This window comes from Numida meleagris, chromosome 2, assembly GCF_002078875.1.
Source record: "Numida meleagris isolate 19003 breed g44 Domestic line chromosome 2, NumMel1.0, whole genome shotgun sequence".
Classification (NCBI taxonomy): domain Eukaryota; kingdom Metazoa; phylum Chordata; class Aves; order Galliformes; family Numididae; genus Numida; species Numida meleagris.
Genome location: NC_034410.1, coordinates 99,294,155 through 99,318,549, shown reverse-complemented (window position 1 = coordinate 99,318,549; position 24,395 = coordinate 99,294,155). Strand labels below are relative to the sequence as shown.

The 24,395-nt window shown below is 41.0% G+C and overlaps 1 protein-coding gene across 1 annotated transcript in view; it reads right to left on the bottom strand.

Moving 5' to 3' along the window:
• The window catches only part of DLGAP1 (DLG associated protein 1), a 142,897-nt gene that overhangs the window by 78,164 nt on the left and 40,338 nt on the right, over positions 1-24,395 (bottom strand). The window contains exons 3-4 of the mRNA XM_021388150.1: positions 18,798-18,975; positions 16,329-16,569 (exon numbers count right to left, since the gene is read on the bottom strand). Of these exons, the coding sequence (XP_021243825.1) occupies positions 16,329-16,569; positions 18,798-18,975 (419 nt within the window). The remainder of the gene's footprint in view (positions 1-16,328; positions 16,570-18,797; positions 18,976-24,395) is intronic.

The window sequence follows — 24,395 nt, the reverse complement described above, 5'->3', positions numbered from 1 at the left end:
ACCAGCACTTCTCCAATAGCCCAGCAACTTCTGTTTAAAAGAAGTTTCCATTTTCAAGAGGTGAAGTCGTTAAATTTCACACATACATGCATTCATCCTTTGCTAGTTGCAATACAATAACCCTCTAAATCTCAAGAATTGTACTTGTATGCCTGACTCTCTGCAATGGTTCATTGCTGGCATGACCTGCACTATTGTGGCAGTCCTAGTCAGGTGAAATAATTCTAAGATAGGAATGACTAACTCATAGGAGGAACACGCCACGAAGCCTAATGAGAATGGAGGACTGCCTTTAGTGCTACTGAGTGCAGTGAAACAGCAACAATGAAACTGTGAAAGCTCGTGGACTAACGCTTGACCCAGGCACTAAAGTCAAATATGAGCATGGCGACATGACTTCCTCAGCATAAAACTTCCCAGAACTTCTGGTTTCCAAAAATCAGAAACAGTTATGCAATTATTCAAATTATCAACCTGAATCAAAGGAAAAGGAAACAAAAGCAAGAAACTATGGAAAGGGACATCTTGTCTGCAAGATAACTATATACGGTCCAAAAAAGTGTGAGAAAAAAACACTATGCTTAGCATGCCTCTAGATTAGCAATGCTCTTTCCCTAAATGCAGTCTGCTTGGCAAAGTGTCCCCATTTCTCCTATTACAGATGTAGACGGGATGATCTTACAGTTCATGCCTGAGTGGGTGATCTTAGCTGCAGTACTACTATGAACCACACAGATCCAGTCTGCTGAGATGGCCTCACTATTATTCTAAATGATAAAATAATTGCTAAGTAAACCAGAGAAAAGAAGGAAAATCTGATTCAGGGGCTCTGAACCACCTCTCGAGTTGGCAGAGCTGTGACATGCCATCTCCCCTTTGCTCCCTGTCACTTCCCATGGAACCCACGCTCATGGCTGGCAGTGGCACCTGATCTGCGGAACTGCCTTGTTTGTCCAACTGCAAATCTGACTGTGAATGCACAGCGTTCCCCTTCACGCTTATCAGAAGGGTGAAATGGAGAGAAACCAGAATATTATCATATAGGCAAAATTTAGAGGAAATAATGATGGTTGCAGCCATGATTGATTAGAATGTATGTGAATAGCAGAGAGAGATGCAGACCAGTAATACTATGATACAAGAATGTATTTAGTAGAGACAAAATATGAATTTAACAGATACAAACCCAGAGAAAGCAGCTGTATTTGAGAGATGGCTGTAGAGATGGAAATTCACAATTAAATGCCTTGTGACAACAACATTTCCAGATATCTGTATGCTGTAATTGATCTGCCATGGGCATCTAGGTCACCATCCATATGACCTAGAATAAATACTTTATTTTTTTCTGTGCATACCACAGGCCCAGATGCAGCAAACACTTTTATTATATATAATTTTTATACTCCAGTTTACATCTTTAAGACAAAGGCAGATGCTAATCTGCCTCTCTCTGCAGCATTACATTAGGAAAAGGTTAGGAAAAAATCATTCTCCAAAAGAGTGGTCAGGCACTGGCACGGGCTGCCCAGGGAGGTGGTGGAGTCACCATCCCTGGAGGTGTTCAAGAAACATTTAGATGTTGTACTGAGGGACATGGTTTAGTGGGGAAATACTGGCAGTAGGTGGATGGTTGGACTGGATGATCTTGGTGGACTTCTCCAATCTTGGTGATTCTATGATTCTAAACATTCTGAATTTGCCTCATAATATACGGTTATACACTAGTGGTTGGTAGTCTCTCAGTTTTTGTGGAGCTGTCAATTGCATACAGCTGGTTCAAGGAGAAGTCAGTTGTCTGCTGGAGGTGTTGCTGTCTGATAAACTAAAACATATCTGAATTTTTCATAGGCAGGAAAAGATGAAAAATAAAAATCTATGTGATAAAAAAGAGTACAGATACATTACTGTTTTTTCCTCCAAAACAGTGTTATACGATGGCTGGAGAACTGTTTATAAAAATCAGAATAAATGGCCTAGGAGAAGTGAGGTGACTGACAAGAGTGTCGTGAGGTCATCAGATATAGTTTACTAAACAGCAGTGTTTATTGAGTAAATGAGTTATCCCATTAGCTTCTGCTTGTCCCCAAACAAATCTTCATTAAACAGCCCCTTCTGCCAAGCGTGGCAAACAGCTCAGGCTTGATTACTGCAGGGAGTCAGCATGGGCTGAGCCAGAGAAACCACAGTGCAAATACAAATCTAGGGGAAGACATGCCAGTTGCCTTCAACATCAGCCAAGTATTAAAATATGGATTCAGTGGAGACAGCATCAGAAAGCTGCAGTGAGAGTAAAGACAAATCAAAGTGCATGAAATTCCAAGTTCCTTACAGAAACATGTTTTAGGCAGACGAACTGACAAGAATCAGCAAAGTGGAAAGCTGACTGGCAGATGCCTGGTACATCAGCAGCACATGAAACATTTGCAGCCCTCGTTCTACAAAGTGATTTAACTGACATTATCACTTCTGCAATGTGAGTCTCTTTTCACTTTAGCTGGTTTGAGAAATGCAAAACTTTCCTCCATGTTGAAGAAAAACCGTCACTCTGTGACTTACTGCACTTTGAGAAAGATGCATGTTAATTTGGATTTTGCAAAATCTCTGTAAAATGTCCCAGTAAAAAGATGCCTGCTTCTTCCTGCTTACAGAAAGCAAATGTGGACCAGTTTTATTTCAAAAGTAAAATGTTTTTCATAACAATATGAATGAGCTAGATACTGCTGACAGCTTGAATTAATAATTTCCCTGGGCTTCTTTCTCTCTCCTAAGAAGCATAATGTCATGCTCCAATAACAATAATAGATTTTTAAAGAGGAAAATGTAGATGTAAAAGATGATGCCAGATGCTGCCAAATGCAGCCAGTGCATTTCAGTGTCAGAAGCTGACAGTGCCTTCAGCGGCACAGAAGTTAACGTCACTTTGAAAGCGAGAAAAAGAAGTGTGGTTTTGAAAGTGGAAAACCAGACTAGTGGATATGCCTAATCCTATACCTATGATTAATGTCCTATGCCCAGGATTACTACACTGAAGTTATTGGATAATTACACTGTTTATTTTTGGAGATTAACAATAGTAATTGGCAACAGTTTGCAGTTGCACAGATTCTAGCTTGGGATAAAAGAAGGCCTTTTTGCTTGTGCTTCTGCATAGGTATTGGCCAGAATGCCACCCTGAAAGGGTCCCTGACTCCTCCCCACGCATGCTGGAAATGCTGACAGTGGAGTAAAGCTTCCTTTTCTCTTCCTCCTCCTCAGCTGTCAAAGATGGCAATTCTTCAAAGGTGATGCAAAGGAGGTACATGTACCAAACAACATGCTGAGGACGAGAAGACATGGATGGCTGGTGGGAAGAGCACATTGCTGCAGTACAAGTAGGAAGAATCTCTTTAATAGGGACCTGTTAGTTGACTGGTCTTTTTGTATCACTGTTTAGCACACTTATATGAAATACGGTGTCAGCAGTCAGTTCAGAATATAATTTTATGGACAACAGATGAAAGGTACCTGGGATTGTTCCATCTCATCCTCTAAACACAATCTCCTTGCTAATTTTGGGGGTGAAAAGAGAGAGACAGAGACTCTTCCTACCTCTTCTATTTATGAATATAGCAGAAACAATCTTGATATCAGTTATCTCCCTCTGTACTCAGCCCTGGTGAGGCCGCACCTCGAGTACTGTGTCCAGTTTTGGGCCCCTCACTGCAAAAAAGACATTGAGGCCCTGGAGCGTGTTCAGAGGAGGGCGACGAAGCTGGTGAGGGGTCTGGAGCACAGGCCTTATGAGGAGCAGCTGAGGGAGCTGGGATTGTTCAGCCTGGAGAAGAGGAGGCTCAGGGGAGACCTCATCGCTCTCTATAACTACCTGAAGGGAGGTTGTAGTGAGCTGGGGGTCAGCCTCTTCTCTCTCGTAACTAGTGACAGGACGAGGGAGAATGGCTTCAAGTTGTGCCAGGGTAGATTTAGGCTGGACATTAGAAAACATTACTTTTCTGAAAGAGTGGTCAGGCGCTGGAATGGGCTGCCCAGGGAGGTGGTTGAGTCACCGTCCCTGGAGGTGTTCAAGAAACGTTTAGATATAGCGTTGAGAGACATGGTTTAGTGGGGTTATTGGTGGTAGGTGGATGGTTGGACTAGATGATCTTGTAGGTCTATTCCAACCTAGCTAATTCTATGATTCTATGATAAAAATCAGTTTTTGTTGTGCTACAGCTTCGTCTGTTTCTGTATGACAGAGAAAAGGTAAATACATACCTCACTGCCATTCCTTAGAATCTCATATTTTCTAATGAAAAACAAAAACCAGCACTTGAAATGGTTGCTCAGAAACTGTCATGGTTCTATGATTTTCAGTTGTTGGTATTCCACATCATAACATCACGTAGTGTATGTATCTGGTTCTCAGAAGAGAAGGACTACTACATTCCCCAGGGTACTTTGCTCCTCTGTTACCATTTCCGGCCAGAGGGAAAAGATAAAAACTTGCAGATCACGAGATCTCATCCCTTCTTTTTCCGCCCATCTCTCATCCTGGCAGCACCTCGCTCTCCAGCCGTCTTATCGTCGGTAGTAGAGTAAGGCCTACCTTAATTTTGGACATTCTCTCTTGCTGTATTGGATTTATCAGCTTAAATTGTAATTATATTGTATTATAGTGTGTTGTTTTGCATTCCGATATCTTGTTTAGTAAATTAGTTTGTTCCTCCTCAGATTGTTGCCACTGTTTTTGCTCTCAGGCCCATTTCCCTACCATTTTTTCCCTTTTCCCTTTTCCCGGGGCATGGGTCTGTGGCTCCCCTGTCCCATTCATCACGGAACTGGGCTGAACGCCCGTAAACCATTGACAGAAACTACATTCTGCAAGATATTTCTATACCGTTCCCTAGGATCTATTTGCAAGATATAAGTTTTTGTCAGAAAAAGGCTAGAAATTCTTATAATTGTATCTTTAAAAAAATATCATAAACTGGATTCCAACAGATTTATACCCCTGATCTGGACTCTTCTGATTGTAAAGGCACCTGCAGTGAAGCAGAGGAGCCAGATGTTTCTGTGACACCAGGCATATGGAAATTATGAGCTGATTCTATAATGCTGGCAGCTGAGGACACTCAGCACCTTTTACAATTAGACCCTCAATTAACAAAGTTTACAGGAAAAAATATCTGTCTCACTTCTGCAGCTTAACATACTGTTCAGATCTGCATTATTGTATTTAACATATTAAAAATTGTGTCTACAAAACAGATGGGGAAAGAGTTACCATCCACTTGATGAAATTCCAACACTTCTGCTCCAGTCCCATGAATTCCCGAAGCTCTTTAAGCTTTCTGTCCAGCGCCTACGCTAGTCTGTCATGTTTATTATTTTCCATTCACTAGTTACACCAGCCTTATAAAGGCACTAAAGGGATTCTGGAAGCAATTACTTCGATGGCCATCTCATACTCCTCCCTATCCTCTGCCTGTAGAGGAATTGGAGACTCATCACAACCAGAAAATGTGCTCTAAAATGTCTAAAACTGGCTACACTGGTGGATCAAATGGTACCAACATAATGTGCTGGGTAGCACATCTTCGCCATCTAGCCTACATACCAATTAATACATGATGACAGAATAAAGAGAAATCAAAGCATTTTGGAAAAACTCAAAAGAGCTGTGCAAGGAAAGATGTTACTGATTCTACATTTTGTTAAATGAGTGGTTTTTGAAATATAGGACATACTTCTGTTTTACAAAACTATTCTAGACCCGCTTTGCTGCTGAACTTTAGTTCCTTCCTTGTCCTTCTCCCACATCTCTTTTCTTAACCATCAAACTCATCACGCTCCAGTGAAAGGAGGTGTATCAAACAACGAAAAAATATTATGTTAAAAGTAAAAATTGCTCTAGCTCATATTTATTTCCAGACATGTTTTCTCCATTGGTGCACGTCACCTGAAATTTGTGGGGGTAAGCTATTATATTTTATTGAATTAATTATATTAAAAAACCATGTGCTTTCAGGCTCAGTACACCTTCACCATACATCCATTACTCAACCATCTCACCAGAGATCACAAGATGTGAGACCAGCCTTTGCACTTAGTGTGAGCCTTCTTAACTAAGTTTCGGGTACTTGTCATAAAGGAGACACAAATTTCCATTCTCAGCAAGCTTTGTCAGAAACAGGAAAAGGCTTTCAGGACTGCTGCATATATGTGAAATCCAGAAAAGTTGGCTGGGGCAGTATATCAGATGACTTGAGGGCATTTTGGTTTATATTGCCAAGTCTGATACATGGAAGTACCCAAATAGATGTCAGTGGCCCACAAGTAGCTGATGCAATGTTAAGCAAAACCACCCTCTTACAATGAATGACGCTTTGTGCTAATGTAACTTGGCTCTTCAGCTTTGGATGAAGTCCCAGAGGAAGATTTGGGAAAGGAGAATGTTGGTGTTGGAAATCTTAGCTAATAATTTCTTGCTCTTATTTGTCCCCCTTTTTCTGAAAAGTGAACAAGCATTAGCTGTGCATTAACATCACTTTTAACACAATCTAGCTTTCCGTAGCCGTATCTCAAAGAGAGAAAGAGATGGTGTAAAGAGACGTGAAAAAAGACAGAGGCAGCTTCCTTGAAATTAAACATCAAGATAACTGGCCTCACCTAAATGTGAGCATGCAGCCTTGCAAAAGCCATAATCAGAGCTTCCAGCATAGATGCAATACTTCCCCCGACCCCATCTACATCTCTCTGAATACCTTCTACCTCTGTGTTCCCACTTTGAAGGGGCAAATGATAAAACATCATGTGAGAGTTCAAAGAACTACGCGAGATAAGACAGCGTAAGACTGTGGGATGGAGCAAAAGTTAATTCTTTCACTCGGGTGTAAATTACACTATAAAATGGAAAACTGCAGATTTTCTCTGGACTGCCTGAGGCAATCAGACTGGGGCTAGTAGTTCCTGGATGGGTTTGACTATACCATAGTTTGTGTATTTTTGGTTTGCTAAAACCATAGCTTTATTTCACCCACAGATGTGCATAATTGTATTTGACTCTTAGCAAAGTTCAGGATTATAGGTAAGACCCTATGCGAAGAGGGTTTAGTGAAAGCAAGCGGGAGCGAGGAATTCCAAAGCAGAAATAGCCTGCTTTGTTTAAACAAAAAGCCTGCCAGTCTTTATTTTGTTATACTATTACAGCATTCCGACTTCCATCTAAACCTTCCCAGAGGGATGTAGTCTACACTTTACTTTAGCTAAGCACAGAATTTATTTGAAGTCATTACAGAAAAAAAAAGTTATCAAGTCATCATTGTCTTGACTGTAGAGAGATGAAGAATAGATGCCTTTATGTCTTTTTCAGTAGAACAAGTAAGAGGTCTGTCACAGTAGAGGATTTTCTGTCGTTATTTATAGTTGCTTTTTATTTTTTTTTTCTCTCTGATAGTTTAGTTTACTCCTTGATCACAGCAACTAGGAATTGTTCTGTTCAGATGGCTTACTGCATTTTAAGTGGAATGCAATTTAGTGTTCCCCCATCTGACCAACGCCAAATTCAGTAAGAGAGATCAATTTCCAAAGACCAGTGCACCCATTCCTCTCTGCTGGAGGCCAGACAAAGATTGCAGCATTAGAACAGATTACCCACATCTGCCTACAGCTGTCTTAGATAAAAGGGACTGTTAGGCTGTAATGGCAGCTGGACTGTCCTTCCCTGCAAGATAACATCAGGTTTTTTTCCAAATTGAGCATCTGAGTGGTTGCTGTGCTTTGAAATTGAGTGTTGTACAAAGCAGTGCAGTAAGATCAGTTTAACAGCGCAGAAGAGTTCATTACATCTCTGTGCACACTTCAGAGCTTCCGAATTTTTTTTTAATGCACAGATTTCTCTGCTGCCACATTTCCTTTATCTGTAGCATTACTAAAGAAAAAAGGCAGTGTTAGTTTCAAAAAGTGGTTAACCATACATGTATATAGTCCATAATAGTTTCACAGAGACAACTACTGTTAGACTACTGCATAAACCCAAATTTAGGAAGCATGAAATGTGTAATTATTTACCCAATCTAGTACCTAATACATCCAAGCTTTCAAATGGGAATTACTGACGTGATGGAATACAACAGCTCCAAACAAACTGCTCTAGTTCGAGAAGAGCCCTGCACAGCTGGACTCATTATACCTACTCATTAAAAATTACCGTTCTTTTTTTTTTTTTTTTGAAATTCCAAAATCACTCAGTAACTTTAAGAAGCCCATAATCACCAATTATCTCATCTTTTCTCATCACTTCTTGGAATACACTATGGTCCAAGAGAACTTTGTAAATATTATCTGAGGACAACAAAAATATTCAGGTTTGTCCTAAAGGAACTATTTAAAACTTACTGCAGATGAATGGCAATGCACTGCTGAGGACTGGGCAGTAACAGACACTAAGAACAACCTGGGTAATTTTATCCCCTAGATAGATTAATTAAGCATAGCCCCTTCAGGAAAGAGGCCTAAGTCTTGCTTCCCTAAAGAACTGTAGTTAAAACCAATCGCTCTTGTATTATTCTCCTAAAATAGACTAATTATTACTGAAAATGTGATTGCATTTTATAAATTGGGTCACGTCTTCAGCTTACTGATTCAGCTCATTTCTGTCACCACCATCACAAAAACACTGCACTTAAAATAATCCAAAACAAAGAAAAGATTCACGTCTTTGTTGAGTTTCTCTATTAAGTGACAACTCAGTGATTTGCCCTTCATTAGTTATTGGTATCTCAGATAAAGGACAACGTATATCAAATGCTCAGGGTCCTGTTGTTTTGGAGTGATGACCAGTCTCTGAGCACAGCATTTTGGATAAAGGTTATACTATCTGTAAGTGGAAACAGACTGTGGGTTTATTTTATATTCTGCTCCACATTTTACCTATTAGCATGTAATTACAAGTCAGTGCTGCTGTGGGAAATCTGCTTCCTTGCAATGTAATTCCAGGCATATTTCAAAGACATACGTAATTCCAGACATATTTCATATATCCTACTCCTGTTTGCAAGTCAGAAAACATTATCCCCCAGAATGGAGATACAGCAGGCCACCAATGAGATCTACTGCAAGAATCGTGTGCCATGAAGTGACATCTGCCTGGCCCTGCACCTCAGCTCCTTGGTGATAGAGGCCTGAGCAACACTGCTGCCTCTGCCAGAGGGAGACATGTCAGCCAGCTCGGGCTTCCTGATGCAGGGCAAAAAAATTGGCAGAAACAAAGAGAAACAGTTGATTTATCCACTGCTTCTCAGACTATAGCAAAATCACTAAGGTTTCATGTTTGTTTATAGGTTTAAAAAACAGTTAATGCACAGCTAATGAGACTTTAGACATGGGTTACTTAGTCAACACAGCAACTTTCAAATTACTATATAGCTTGTAATACCTTTCTGTATATTTGTCACGGTAAATCAAATGAAATTTCGTCTCAGCTAAGCACTGAACGCTCAGACACTTTAATATACTGGGACGAGCATGGCTGCTGGCTCCTGGTGAGGGGCTTATAGCACCTGTATATCAGTAGTAATGAGGTGCAACATGGTGGGACCAGAATTGTCTCACTGGAGTTGTTCAACAGATGTCTCCATCTAACTGGGCCTCTGGACCTTCCTACAAAAACCCAGACAGTGGTACACCTGATAACACACATGCAGAACTCAAACCCATACTCAATCTATACTGCTTCAGGGAGAACTAAGCAAGTCGAGCCATGTCATCACATCATTAAGGTTGGAAAAGGCCACTAAGATCATCTAGTTGAAACATCAGTTTATCACCAAAACTGCCCACTAACCACGTCCCTCAGTGCCACATCTACACGTTTCTTGAACACCTCCAGGGACGGTGACTTCACCACCTCCCTGGGCAGCCTGTTCCAGCGCCTGACCACTCTTTCTGAGAAGAAATGCTTCCTAATATCCAACCTGAAACTCCCCTGGTACAGCTTAAAAGCCATTACCTCTTCTCCTGTCGCCATTACCCGGGAGAAGAGGCCAACTCCCACCTCACTACAACATCCTTTCAGGGAGCTGTAGAAAGCAATAACGCCTCCTCTGAGCCTCCTCTTCTCCAGACTGCACAATCCCCATTCCCTCAGCCACTCCCCATAAGACTTGTGCTCCAGACCCCTCACAGCTTTGTTGTCCTTCTCTGGACATGCTCCAGGGCCATGATGTCTTTCTTGTACTGGGGAGCCCAAAAATGAACACAGTTCTTGAGGTGTGGCCTCACCAGTGCTGAGTAAAAGACTGAAATGATGTGAAACGATTATCACTTTTGTGTGTGCAATGTAAACAAGGGATATTAATAAGTTGCAGAATATATTTAGGCACATTCCATTCAGAAATATGTAAAGGGTATCCATAGTATTTTTCATCTTGGTACAATTGTTAATATGATACTAATAAATAATGAAACATTTCACGCAGCTAATCACTGCATCTTCCTCTGCATTCTCCTTAAAAGCTCTTTTGATTGAATGACATAGATTTCTCTTAAATATCTCCTTCTTTTGAAAAAAAAAATCACACTTCTTCCTCTTCACTGGAGACTGTCAAACCTGCAAGTCTGATGGCTGTCCTATTCCCAGCATGAGTAAAAGCTGGCATGGTCCCACAGCACAGCAGGCTGAAGGACAATCAGCAGTATATCCTTGTGCTGAGGATATCTGACGTGCAGTCTTGGCCAAAGCAGAGCCTGCAGTCTGAGGGAGGCTGAGCGCTGGTGAGAACACATCTGTGGTCTGTGCCCAGTATGGCACTGTCAGCACAAAAGTCCCAGTGCAAAGGGGACACTGACAGAGGTAGGGGGTCTGGAGCACGATGTACCCATACAGGTTGAAAGGTAGATTTGTTGGTCGGGAGGCTGTGAGGGACCTACCAGCTGAGTGGTTATGGAGGAGGCTGAGTCATGCATTTATCAGATATGCACAAAAAAAAAGGACAGGAGATAATGGGGACAGGTTGCACAAGGGAAATTCCTGTTATTTTTTAAAAAAAGAAATTCACGCTGCAGTGTAGTTAAGTCATGGAAGAGGCAGCCCAGAAACACTGTGCGATTTTCATCTCCAGAGATATACAAGGACAACTGGAGAGGTCAACCACACGAGTGTTATCTGAACAAAAGTGGAGCTGTCCTGTGCTTCTGGAGATGCCCACAAAGTAAGACCAACACAGTCCTTCAGGACATTTTAAGATCACAGTTTTAAATGCTTACAGTTGTCTTTCCAAATCCTGGGACTGCCTCACACAGGACCAAACAGTTTAGAGTTTTAAAGATTAAATTCAGTATTCATAGTCAGAGAAAAGAGGCAGAATGAGGGAGGAAGATGAAAAATTGGTATAATACATTCCAATGCCTGACGCTGCTTAAATGGCAAACAGCTATAACTACCAAGCATTTCTGAAGTAGGGACCCATGTAATATTTATTCCAGTAATCCCATCTTCCAGGTCACAGAGTTCCATATGCCCAAAAGGTAAAACAGATTTATCAGACTTATTGCAATTCCTAACCTCAGCATAAAATTACACTGCACGCAAACCAACCTGCCAAGTGTTTGGGTACAGCTAGCATCTCCAGGGCTGACTCTCTCATATCACAACCCTGCCCCTGTCTCAGGCACTTTTCATCAGAACAGTTTTCATGAGTGCCTGCATCATGCCTCAAGTCAGTTAGAAATTTTCCAGCAAGAGCTGTGTTCTCAGTTTTTCTCATTAAAAACCTCCACCAGCTTCAAAAACATGACTCCTTTTATGTGTGTGTGTGCGTGCATGTGTGATGTGGAACTTAAAATTCATAAGGCTGACTTTTGGGATAGACAAGATGAAACATGCTCAAGCTACAGTCAGATGCCTCTGAAATTCGAAACAGTGTTCTCCTCCAAGGTCAGCTCCTCATTAGCAAAGGAAAACATTCTTAAGTGCTGGTTTAAGCAATTTGATAGTGGATCCAAAGGCAGACTGCATGTCAGGATTACTCAGGGAAACAGAGGAAATGAACTGTATAAATTCTTTGTCAAACAGTTTTCTAACACTCCAAATCTATTTTTAGGTTCAACATCTGCAGAAGGTCTTAACTTCGATATATTTCTTCTGGCTTTCGGCAGAGATACCTTCGTTTTGGTACAGGTCCAGAAACCAACCCAGGCTTCATTTGGAAACCAAATTTGAAATCCTCATTCCTTGTTTCTTTTCGGACAGAATGGTCTTGGAAAGGACAGTCCTGAGGAGTCCCAGAGAGCTTGGACACAGCTGGTGTACAGTCAGTTCCAGCCTCCTTCTCCACAGGCTTTGATTTTATTCCTGAATTCCTCCTGGCAGAAGTCTATTTTTAATGTCATTTGCATTCTTTTCCCCAGTTGGCTACGCAGCCCCTTAGAGATTTTCCACAAAGTACCTGACCCCTCTTGGTCAGATGTTCCAGAGAACGGAAGGAGAACAGCTTGCTCAGCCAAAGCCCCATAATTAGCATACACTGTGATAACTCTCAGTCCTTCTCTAACCTGCTGGCTGCACAGCATGATTTCCTTGGGATTTTTGTTTGCTTTGCTTTTAATCAGAAGTGTAATATTACTGAGAATCACCAGATGGCATTGCTGCAGATAATTCTGATATTTCTGTTTATCTAAGCGTGCAGAAGTTAGATATTGAAAAATACCTATTGCAATCCATGCAGCTTATTTCCTGATGTTATTGCTTGAGCTCAGCTACAGAGGTGACATTTTCAACTTAAACATATCCAGTCTCAGTTATGTATTTGCATCCACATGTGCTAATGCTTGAGCCCTTGCAACATCACATGGTTTATCTGTGCTGCAAAGGAGAGTGCATGGCTGCATAGGCATGCTTTAGAAACAGGATGTACTAGGTTTGCCTACATTGTACAAGTCAGACACAAGATGTTCTTTAGACTACCTTAAAATTTTATTGTTCCTTAATTACTGTACTCTTTAGGCACACTGAAATGATTTAAAAGCATTTTAAATCCTTAAAACGTTGCCTGTTTAGTGGCTGAATCTGCTGGCCGAAGAATTTCAGCTACAATGGTTGCATCTGCAAATAACCAGGGATCAAATTATGTACTAATTCACACCTCATTAAGCTCCTCTGAAGAGCCCAAATGACATGGGTAGTAACTTTTAGTGTAGGCTACGCTGTACAACATATGCCAGCACTTTGGGGCTGCAGGAGCTCCCAGCCTGCACAGCCCTGCTCTGAGGCCAGCTCGGCAGTGTGGGGCCAGCTGGGATGGCTGGACCTCTTCAGCTTCCTAGCTCTCCAGCATGGTAAGGTTGTGAAGGGGCACTTGTTTCCCAGATGTCTCTATCACCATATAAAGTGGTAAACTCGCATTTTCTCTTCTCCATTTCATAATCCTTCACTTAAAACCAAGGATAAAACAATATTTAGTCCACAAAACTGCCTTATGAATGAAGTACTCGCCTCCCAGATGCATGCAGAAGCCAGATGCAGGCACCTCACCATGCTGCTGCAGCTGCACCAAGACCATAGCAGGCTGCAGAGGCCACCAGCTTGTTGAGCACATCCCCAGGAACCCAACAGATAGTGGTATACTACTAATTTTAGAACTAAACCTATGTGGTAAAAGGAAGTTAGAACCTGAGGCAGCTACCACTGTAGTACACACTAGTGCGTTTTGTCCACGTAACTCGTTCAATATTTTTATTCAGATGCCCTGGAAGACTGTGGGCCATCTCTCTGGAGGAATAGTTTTGAATGCAGTGGGCAGGTAGCCCTTTTTGTCTCTTCCATTGCCATCATGCTGACATTTTCCTGTACTACCAGCAAACAAATTCCCACTATTAATGTATGATCACAGCTTGGCGCATTAGTGAGTGAGAGGTCAAGTCCCTGAGGAAAGACCTAAAGCTGATGAAAGAAGCCTCCCTTGACTGAACAGGCAGAGGTGTTTCTGGAGCAGAAGAACAGCTCTCTCATTAGGGGATGTTAAATCCATACTTTAGATCATAGTTGCCCCTATGTCTCCCACAAAAGAATTTGAAACATCACCTTAGGAGAGGTAAGACATATCTTTCTTCCTTCTTTATATCTGCCTCACTGCCATGTCATTTCCCATTTTACTGAGGCCAGTATTAATAGAAACCATCAAAGAGGTCTTTCCAAGGATTGCTTTCCCAGTCACAGGCAAGAGCAAGGTAGTCAACACAGATGTTTTTGGATGGAGTTAATTCAGCACTAATCTTCATTAAATGGATGGAGGAATGTAAGGTAATAAAAGAGAAGTCTGAAATACTACCAATGCAAAGGATGGGCCCTTGGGAGTCCAAGAATTAAAAAATGAGAAAGATAACTCAGTAAAACTCCCACAGCAGAAAACATATCTGCAGCAGTCTCTAAATGCCTCTATGGATGTCCAAGGAGAGAGCTGCAAATCACTTATCTCTCTGGATTTGAAGGGGCTGTCTACAGAAGCAGTAACACGAGACAGACCCAGTGGATTACATTTTTCAATAACATAGCCCTGTTCCTACGATTTTTTAATAAAGCCAGCTACCCAGAGAAGAGACCAGAACTCTGTAATTGTGTTACAAAAAAGCAGCATGAACCAGAGACAATTTACAAGAAATATTTTCCTCTTATGGGTTTTCCAAGTGCTTTTGGCTGATGCATACAGCCCCCTTCTCCATTTACACACTCCATTTATACCCCCCTATGCATCCCCAAACAGGGGCACTGTTATTCTAAGTGACAGAAACAACCTCTTAAAGGTTAAAGTTACTGTCTCCTGGATTAATGAACAGTTATTTCGTAAAGAAAAAGCACTATTAAAATCATTCACAAATAAATGAAAAACCACTCTGAGATGTCCAAGGTGATCCACCAATGGCAAACACTCACTGAAAAATCCTTGAAAACCCCCATCCTTCAGCTTTTGCCTCAGAATGTTTGACACAAGCTAAAGCCCTGCAATGAAGTAAGACACACCTTATGTAAATCCTATCTTTGTGGTGTCGTGCAAACCCTTCATGCACGCAAGTACTACTTTTGCAGAAGAAATTTTGTCAGATGAACACTATTTCTTAGTGGTTAGCGAATTAGATGACAACTCTGCAGCATTTGTTAAGACTGCTTTGATGTCTGTGATGCATTGCCAATGTATTTCCAACAGTACTTAAACTTGTTACTTTTAGAAAAATCATGAATTAAGTTGAACATTTTTGGTCAAAAGGATGGAAAGCATCCTTTGATGACATAAACTGATTGACAAGAGGCTTTATAAAAAGATTTGAGTGAGAGATTAGGAACCCACAACATACAAACAACTGCAGCTGCGATACAGGAGACCAAAAAGCAAAAGTTTAGAATACAGAAAACAGAAGTTAGAGGACCTGGAAAAGAGATAGTGGGCACAGTGAAAAATTGTAATAGTAAATATTGGTTATGAAATTGAAGATTACATTAATAGTAAATGAAGCTTGTGTAAAACAGAGGAAGGGATGCAGAGGAGTTGGAAGAAAGATGCCATCCCTCATTCTCGCACAGAGAAGAGCACATGCATGCAATGGTTCCTGCCTCTTGCTATCTTGAATACAAGAGGTGGATTTGGATTTTGGTTTCTGACTTGGTTTTCTTTCCCACAAAGCACTAATTTTGGTGTGAGTATCTGGAATTCATCATGGTTATTTCCAAAAGAAAGGCAACCCGAATCATTAAAAGATTCCGAGCAATGTTTGTACATCCCCGTATTTAGATCCAAACCTCTCCCTCTTGCAAGGCTTGAGTCATTTTTGCTGTAGAAGGAGTAACAGCAAGGTGTGAACACGCATGGTTTGACCTGCAGGCTTCTCCTTCATTCCTAGCCTTAAAACACAGTCAAAGAGCTGTACCAGCCATTAAACAACACATCCAATAACTTCCAACTTTCAGAAAACACAACATCTCTCAAAGCAAAATTCAGCTGAGGAACCCTCCTTTGCTGGTGAAAGCCAGCAGAGCTGCTAGCCCAGAGCCTTCTTACACAGCCTTGCTAAATTGCGACTGCACTTCTGGGGATGAGAGCGGGAGGAGATATGACCTTGGACTTCTCTTCTGTGTGCTCTGAGCACAGAATAAATTAGCTTGGACACAGTAAACAACACAACTGCATCAGCCTGGGTCTGTGCCTAGTTTCAAGCTGATTAGTCTGTCCAGCTCCCTGCTGAAACACAGTCTCACAGGCTTTGTGTCTGGAAGAGATCTGATGGCTGACCTAATGGAGCTGCACAGAAAGGTACCTTCATTTTTGTCACCCCTCTGGATTTCCCATGTTGTTACTCACCAGTGCTGCTCTGGATGGTCCTCACTGTAGTGGTTGTTCGTGGGGGAGAAGACGACCGCAGTGATATGCACTCATCATCTTGGGAGCAGCCCTTCTCAATGGCTCTCACATAGCTGTGGCTCCTCATACGGAAGCAGCCCGGCACTGGCAGGTCCAGGGCCTCCACTGCCTGAGACTCAAGCTCACTGAACACTGACTCGCAGACGGACTCAAACTGACCATTCACCTCCATCTCACTCACCTGTGGGCAAAGATAAGCAGGTTCAGCATGCAAAAAGTAGAGGCTTTATGCAGAGTTTTGCATTTTGGCTCTTGATTCCAGCCAAGACCAGCAGGAAGATGGGAGTCCACAGAGCAGCGCCTGGTTTTCCTCACCCCAGGCAGATGAAGCTCTGACAATTATGACCGTTACATTGAAAAACAAAAATCATGCTTTCTTTGGTGGTTGAAAAAAATAAAGGTCAGCTTAACCGTGGGAGACAGTCAATGCAACCCAAAGGCAATGACAGTGACAGAGCTGAGGGGCTGGAAGCTCAAGTGCAGACACAGTAACAAACAGTGGGAAAGAGGAGGCTGGTATGCAAAGAAGCTTTGCTGCAGGGGGAAAATCTTTGTATAACTACATATTCTGGCTGACTCCTTCATCTGAGAGCTGAAAGGTGCCACGGAAACCTTAGACCCTTTGTGGAGCATACACTAGGTGGTGACAAAGACTTTCAGTCAACCCAAGTTCAAGAACAGTTGAAGGTATGCAGCTTTGCTGCAGATCTTGTGAACCTAAAAATCACTTATCTGTGCTTGTATGTGAATGGATGCTCACATTTCTAAACTCATAATTGAGCCCTGAGCTTGGCATTAAATCATAATAATTATCACTGTAGGAAACATGCACACAGAAAACATCACTTAAGGGTTTTGCTAGTTTTCAAGCATGCAAAAAGCCAATATACCAGAAGGTAAGACTTAGAGCAATAGAAAAAAAATTGAGGATGACTCTTAGTAAGGAAAGCATTATGCCAAGTGATTTGTACACATAAATGAAAAAGGAAATCTCAAGGGGTAGAACATATATTTTTTTTCACTGGGAAGTTGCTTAAAATAGTATGGAAAGATCATGGAAAGTACATTATAAAGAACAATTCTAAAATGGTGGAGGATAGTGATATTCCTGCATAAATATTTCTGCATTAAGACTTAAAAAAAAATATTTTCTTATTAACATTGACAAATGGCACTCATTTTTTGGGGAGACAGCTTTGTCCAAGAGCTAGCTGTCCAGCTAAATAAGTAAGCTAACCTAATGTTAACATAGTTTCCTCTGAGACTTTCATTTCCGTGCTGCTTCTCTTAGATACCTCCTAACCCTCCTGCTAGAGCATCAGCCCTCATGCAAAGTGCTTCACTATATTATACACAGGTGAATACTCTCAAGCTACAATGTCCAGAGATAGAATATCACAGAAACTCAACCTACAACTTCATACTGAATGGCCCATACATTTGTTAACGCTGAAGTCATACTATCAATAACATCACTTGCTTTTTTTCGATGCTCAGTGATCTGACATCCCAATGGTAAGGAGAATCACAGCATCACAAATCCTGTCTGCTATGCTTCTAGACCCGTTTAACAAAGTTATTTTATCCAAGAGATTTATCTGAATGATGCACTTAAGCAAACAAGCCAAAAGTCACACCAAGGAGCTACAGGATTTAGCAGATGAACTACTGGCCCACTGCCCTGTGGAGTGCTGGCACTTTTGCACTTCTTTCAGATCTGTCCCTGGCCAAATCAACTGCACAAGCATATTGTGGGCAAGGACAGGCTACTTTATAATGTTAAAATTTATAAACTGAATGAGTCACAGTGGGACCTACTGTTCTTCTGGTTTAGAATGAACATGAAGGAGTCCAACAGAATTTCAGGTCAATGAGATAAGTAGTCCTTTGCACTTCATATATTCTGTGATATGTGTACTATGAAGGTGAAAAGTTCACAGGCACTCAGGGTTAAGAACGTATACAACAGGATAACGAAAGCTTTACAAATATAGTAAAACTGTGAAATTCAAGATATTGTGGAATTCACTTTCCTTTAGCATTACAATCAGCTTGCACGTGATTTTTTGAGGGGTGTTCAGAGAATTTGATTTCAGACAAGGACCTTAAGACACAGGTATAAAGACACTGCTGATGAGCACTTGCTTTTGGAAAAGATGAATAAAAGATCAGACTGCTCCTCCTTCAAACAAACTGCATATTGTCCCACTCATCCTTTTGCAAAAGGAAGGCTATGGCATTATCAAATGTTATATTCTCACAAACAAAACTGCGTGAAAACTTTTTTTTAAGATGAATGTAAATGTTTTGAAAGCATGTAGCATGCAACGCCTTGAGTTTATTTTAAGCAAAACAGAATTTCTACTTGGTTTGGTGAGTGCTGTCCTGGCCTCCCATGCGTGCACCCACCTGACTGATGGTACTCATGGCTCTCATGTAGCTCTCATTGCGTGAGCGGAACTTAGGGGACGTCAGCAGCCCTGCAGGGTCCAGGCTGTCCAAGCTCCTGTTGATTGAGACTTCACTCACTGCCCTCAGGTAACTGTGGCTCCGAATCTGAAGCTTTGGCGAGTGTTCACTGGATATCCTGAGAGGTTTGCAGGAAAAGAAAGAAAAAAAAAAAAAGGATATTTCATCAAACACAAACGGCCTCATCGGGAGTGGGGATAAGGAAGTGCTTTTCATTGGGACAGCGAGACTCGAACTGGTCATTACCCTTATCTCATAAATATACAAGTACTGTGTAATGTCAGCACTTCTATTTGGATTACCCGTCTCTTTCACTTGATGAAAGAGAGAAGTAAGGTGTAAACTATGCCTATGCAGAATGGCAACATAACTTTTATTTTATTTACTGAGAGCAGCACAGCAAAATTTTACATTTTGTTGATGGAGGCAGCTACCAGCCCCAATAAACACTTCACCATGTGGGACGTGAGGAGCAATTACACTGAAACAACTTCACATGTAGGTTTTAAAAGACCAAGTGAAGCCACTGAGATGAGTGCAATAGAAGAAAGTGCTTAGAGGTGAATGCTGCAATCACCAAAATCAGATGGAGATCTTGGTGAAGAAGGGAGTGGCCTGAGACTAAATTTGGATGTATAAACCTCAACACACCTGCCGAACACTTCTTGATGTGGCCAGAGGCTCTATTCCTTTAAGTGCTTGTTCCTCTCTCAGAAAGGCTGGTGTTAATCAGACCTAGCTCTGTGACTCATGCATGTTCCTGTTTAATAGGGATGGAGTCTTAAAGGCATATGAGCAAATAGTACCTGCAACATGCAAAATGACTTCACAGCATAGCTTAACTCAGGAAATCACTCCAACAACCATGGTTGAACTTGATGTGCTTTAATTTTACATTTTAATCCTGGCTGAAGGATCAAGTTGAGAAAACGTAGACCTGGTAAGCAGCTTTACATGACTTCATATCAAATTAGAAGTGTAAAAACCACAGTTGTGTTTCTGAAGTGGAAACAACCCCCATCTTTACAATACCAGTGACAAATGAGATGGACAAGCAGTAATGTAAGTAATGCGCACAGACTGCAATACTCAGGAGTCAGCACCTGAGTACTTAGAGTCAGCCAGCAAGGCTCATAACATCTAAATACAATTTTTCACTTGTGAGATGTTTTACCCTCTGAAAATGCTCAATAAGTACTGTCTTCACAATCTGAGGTATTCCATAAAGATGTGAGTCACAAAAAAAGTGATTTATGCCTTTTTTAAATTGTTTTTTGGGATTTTTTTTTAAAACAATGAACAGATAATGTATTGAAAGGGTATTTGTATTGAAATATCTTCAATATTCTCCCAGTATTGCAAAGCCAACAAACTAAATTGACAAAATTTTACATTTTGAAAGGTAAATCTAACATGGATACTTGCATGTATATGAACAGAATATTTGTAACCTAATTAAAAGCTTAATCTTGGTTAACTAATCTTTAGAAATACATACCCAGTTGACCTGAAAGAAGAGAATCCATTTTGTGTTTCATTCGTCAAGTATTTGCAGATATTTTGCATTCAAGTAGCTAATGATGGCAATTAGTAAGAGCAATTTCCCAGTGGCATGTACACTTCTGGTAATTGTCAATGTATTTTTAGGAGGACAAGTCCATTGTGTAATTGCACACCTAAGTAGTTCAGCAATTGGGCCTACTTCTGAATGATTCAATACAGTAATAAAATCTAGGCCATCTCTACAATACTGCATTATCTGGCTGCTAATTACCTGCCTAATAAAAATATGTAAACTTATACTAATTACTAGGTATTCTTGTCACAAAGATATATCCTTTTCTTGTCATTTTCAATGGGTGTGCAGTGCAATACTCACAGCAGCCATTATCATATGCTCTGACTCCTTAAGCCATTTGATTCCACATGTAAGAAGTAGAAAGCTTTTTAGATGTCAGAATTAGTAATGTTTCAAATGACTCAAAAGAATGAAGAGAAAATGATGAAAAAACAACCATTACAAAACGCTGCTAGCTACAGCATTTTGATAACTAACACTAACCACAGATCTCTTGGAAAAACAAAGAATCATGTCTGTTAGTTGATAAAAATACAGAAATAAAAAGAATAAAACAATTAAAAAGATAGAATGAATAATTCAACAGACATTATTTTTCAGATGCATGCAAGCTTCTTCATTCCCCTGCAGATCTGTAAACTGATCAGCGTTGCCTGAAATGCATTTCTTAAGTTAATTCAAAATGTACTTCATGAATATGTTGTGAACAGTTTGCTGCCAGTATGTGACATGCAAAATTCAAATATGCTTGATTAGCTGCCAGTTAGTCAAACGTGTCACCTGGGGCTGTCGCTGTTCACTGATTAGCTGAGCTCACAAGAATAAACTGCAGCACATTGCAAAATTCAGTGCACAGATAGTGCCAGACAGAAATTTGCAAGTGCTGAGGCAGGTGCCCTTTAAAGACTGGAAGCACTATATCAAGGCACAGGCACGCAGGGCAGCAAGGTGCACAGACACTACCACTGTCATGGAAAGTAACCACAAAAGGCACAGAAATTCATTTTCCATATGTATTAGCATTGCATAAGAATATTTTCCCAACTTTGCAGAAAACAAAGGCATCCATCCATGAGAGAAAAAGCTTTCCTGCTGTTTCAGATGTGGGTGGTCAGCACAGCTGCCTCCTCCTTTCTCTCAGCACTTTTGTACCTGAATATATGACCTGCCAGTTTGGTGCATATCTAGAACAATATCTAGAACAACATTTTACAGGTGGCCACTTATTTCAGCCTGTGCGTACCTCCCATCTGTTGTTTAAACCTGACTAGGATATTGGCAGCTGCTGGAGGACGTGGCTTCCTGCTTACTGATTGCTACAATCATTGTTTCACTAGATGTAGTGATGGGGAAAAGATAAAAATTTAAGGTACAGACAAAGGAACATCAGTAGGTTTCCATTTATGATGATTAATATTATCTTCATAGCTGTGTAATAAATTGTCACTATATTCTACAGTACATTCCAATGAAGAGCTGAAAGGCCACGGAATTTTGAAATCATTCAATTCAGTCATGAGTATGCCTATGTACAATAGAGAAACAGCCAAATGTCTAATTTATTGTTTTCAGAGTTTCTGTTACCTATAACCTACAAATGAAAATAACCTATTCTTTCTTATGGGTTCAATTCCACATTCTGTTTATTCTGCACTACCCAAACTTTTTTTTGGTGCTATCCTGATTTCTACAACTTAGCATAACAGGCAAGGGACTTAGACTTTGGGACTCCATGCATTAGATATATTAACTGGCAGAAGGAGGATGTGAATTATTAAACCTCTTCAATGACCTCCTCAGGTGCTCTGCATCATTCCTGTGCTGCAGTGCCTGCCTGAGTAGTGTGGGACAAGCCCCCAAGAGCAGTCCTGTACTCAGAGCCCAAGCCCTTTCCCAGGGCCTTACACACTGCTCGTCCCTACTGTGAGGCCCAAAGGGACTGAACAGAAAAGTTGTGTTGAGGTGGGTGGAAATAAGGTTTCACAGAATCACAGAATCACCAAGGTTGGAAAAGATCTCCGAGATCATCCAGTCCAACTGTCCACCTACCACCAATATTTTTTCCCCACTAAACCATGCCCCTCAGTTCAACACCTAAATGTTTCTTGAACATCTCCAGGGATGGTGACTCAACCACCTCCCCAGGCAGCCCATTCCAGCGCCTGACCACTATTTTGGATAACTTTTTCCTAACATCAAATCGAGATGTTTGCTGAGTCCTGGTGAGAAACAAAGGCTCCTCTGGGTGAAGGAAGGCCAAAGTCTCTGACTGACGCTGCACCTCAAGAAAGTTTGAGGCATCCCACCTGTGAGAGCAAAACAGTACTGAAAGCCTGTGAGGGGCTATTACAAGGAGGAGAGTACTAATTTAAGCAGAAAATAAGTTTTAACAAATCATCTAAAACAGAAGATCACATAGACATGCAAAGGAAATATTTAAGCTGCCTCTGCATACTGCCCTTTGATTTCTGCTCTATACCTTTCAGACATACTGAGATTGAGTCTCATTTTCATGCAGGTGTAGAAATGAAAAGACTTAAAATACACACATAATCACCTCTAACACCACTGCAACATTCGTTCTTTCAATCACCTTCTCAGATGATCACCAGGATTAGTGAGGAGAGAAGAAAAGCCATAAATTCTCCTTACAAACTTCCTTGTTGTTTCTGACTCATATTTTCTGTCTAGAATTTAGCTAATTCACATATATATTAAAGGGTATAAAACATAATCTTAGCAGGTTAAAAAAGAAATAGCTTAAATGTATTGATTGATGAATTTCTTTGCTTTGAAAATGGCTTTGAAATGACAAAGAGAAAGCAGACAAAAGAGATTTCCCTGTTAACAAGAACAGGCAAGTTGAGTTTTTAATATTTTATTTTCATTTAGGAAGGCTGTCATATATGTGCTTTTTGTGAAAAACACTTTCATTTACGACACTTCATTTCTGAATGAAGAAAGGGAGAGACTAGATCAACAATGGCTGTATCCCCTCAGCTTAGATGTGTAACATAACAGGAAAAAGTGTTGTAAGGAAAAATATTCCGAGACCAGATTCTCTTCCGCAAGTTCAGCGTTCAGATTCATAGCACAAAGCACAGGGTTGTGCCAGCTGGGTATGGTGCTATGCCAACACAAAATGACAAAGCAGAATAAAGGGAAAGTCATGGAATCATAGAATGGTTTGTGATGGAAGGGACCTTTAAGATCATCTAGTTCTACTCCTCCTGCAACAGGCAGGGACAGAAATATGTCCTGAATACCTCCAGAAGCCAGCAAAGGAGCATACTAAAGCCAGCCTTCAAGCAAACAAAAAGTCCCCAGAAGCACATCACACACACCAAGCTCAACAACAAGAAAACCAGCCCAACTCTACAGCCCTCCCACTATTACTCAACATCCCAAAGCTGTTTTCTAGCTTGCAATAGACAGCCTGGTTCCTAGAGGCTTGATAACCATAGGCTGAATGCCCCACCTCCAGCTTGGCTACTGGGTCTGCCCAATATACATCTCTGTGATTTGTTTCAGTTGCATTTTGGTTTTGCCAGAAGGAAGAATAACTGCAGCCTGACACCGAGCAAACATTGAAGGACATCAGGGAAGAACATGTACAGAACAAAGTCATTCAAGTGCATCCGTCTGACTCCAGCCATGACATGGATCAGCAGCCTAGGGTAATTTAATCATGTTGGCACCCATGTTCTGCTGCGTTTTCAGTGCAGTGTACAAAAGGCTGTCATGCTACTGACAGAGACAAGAGCAGTACAAAAACAGTTTTGAGCATTTTCCCCCCTCACCAGAGATTTTTTCTGGGTTTTGAAGATCTCTTGTTCTGTCTTTGTTTAGGATCAAGTGAACCTCCTCATGGGAATTTTCTACCTTGAAGCTACAAAAATAAATAACCCTCTCAAGTCCTTAGTGGGTCACTAAAGAGCCAAATGGGAGAAAGAAAAGTT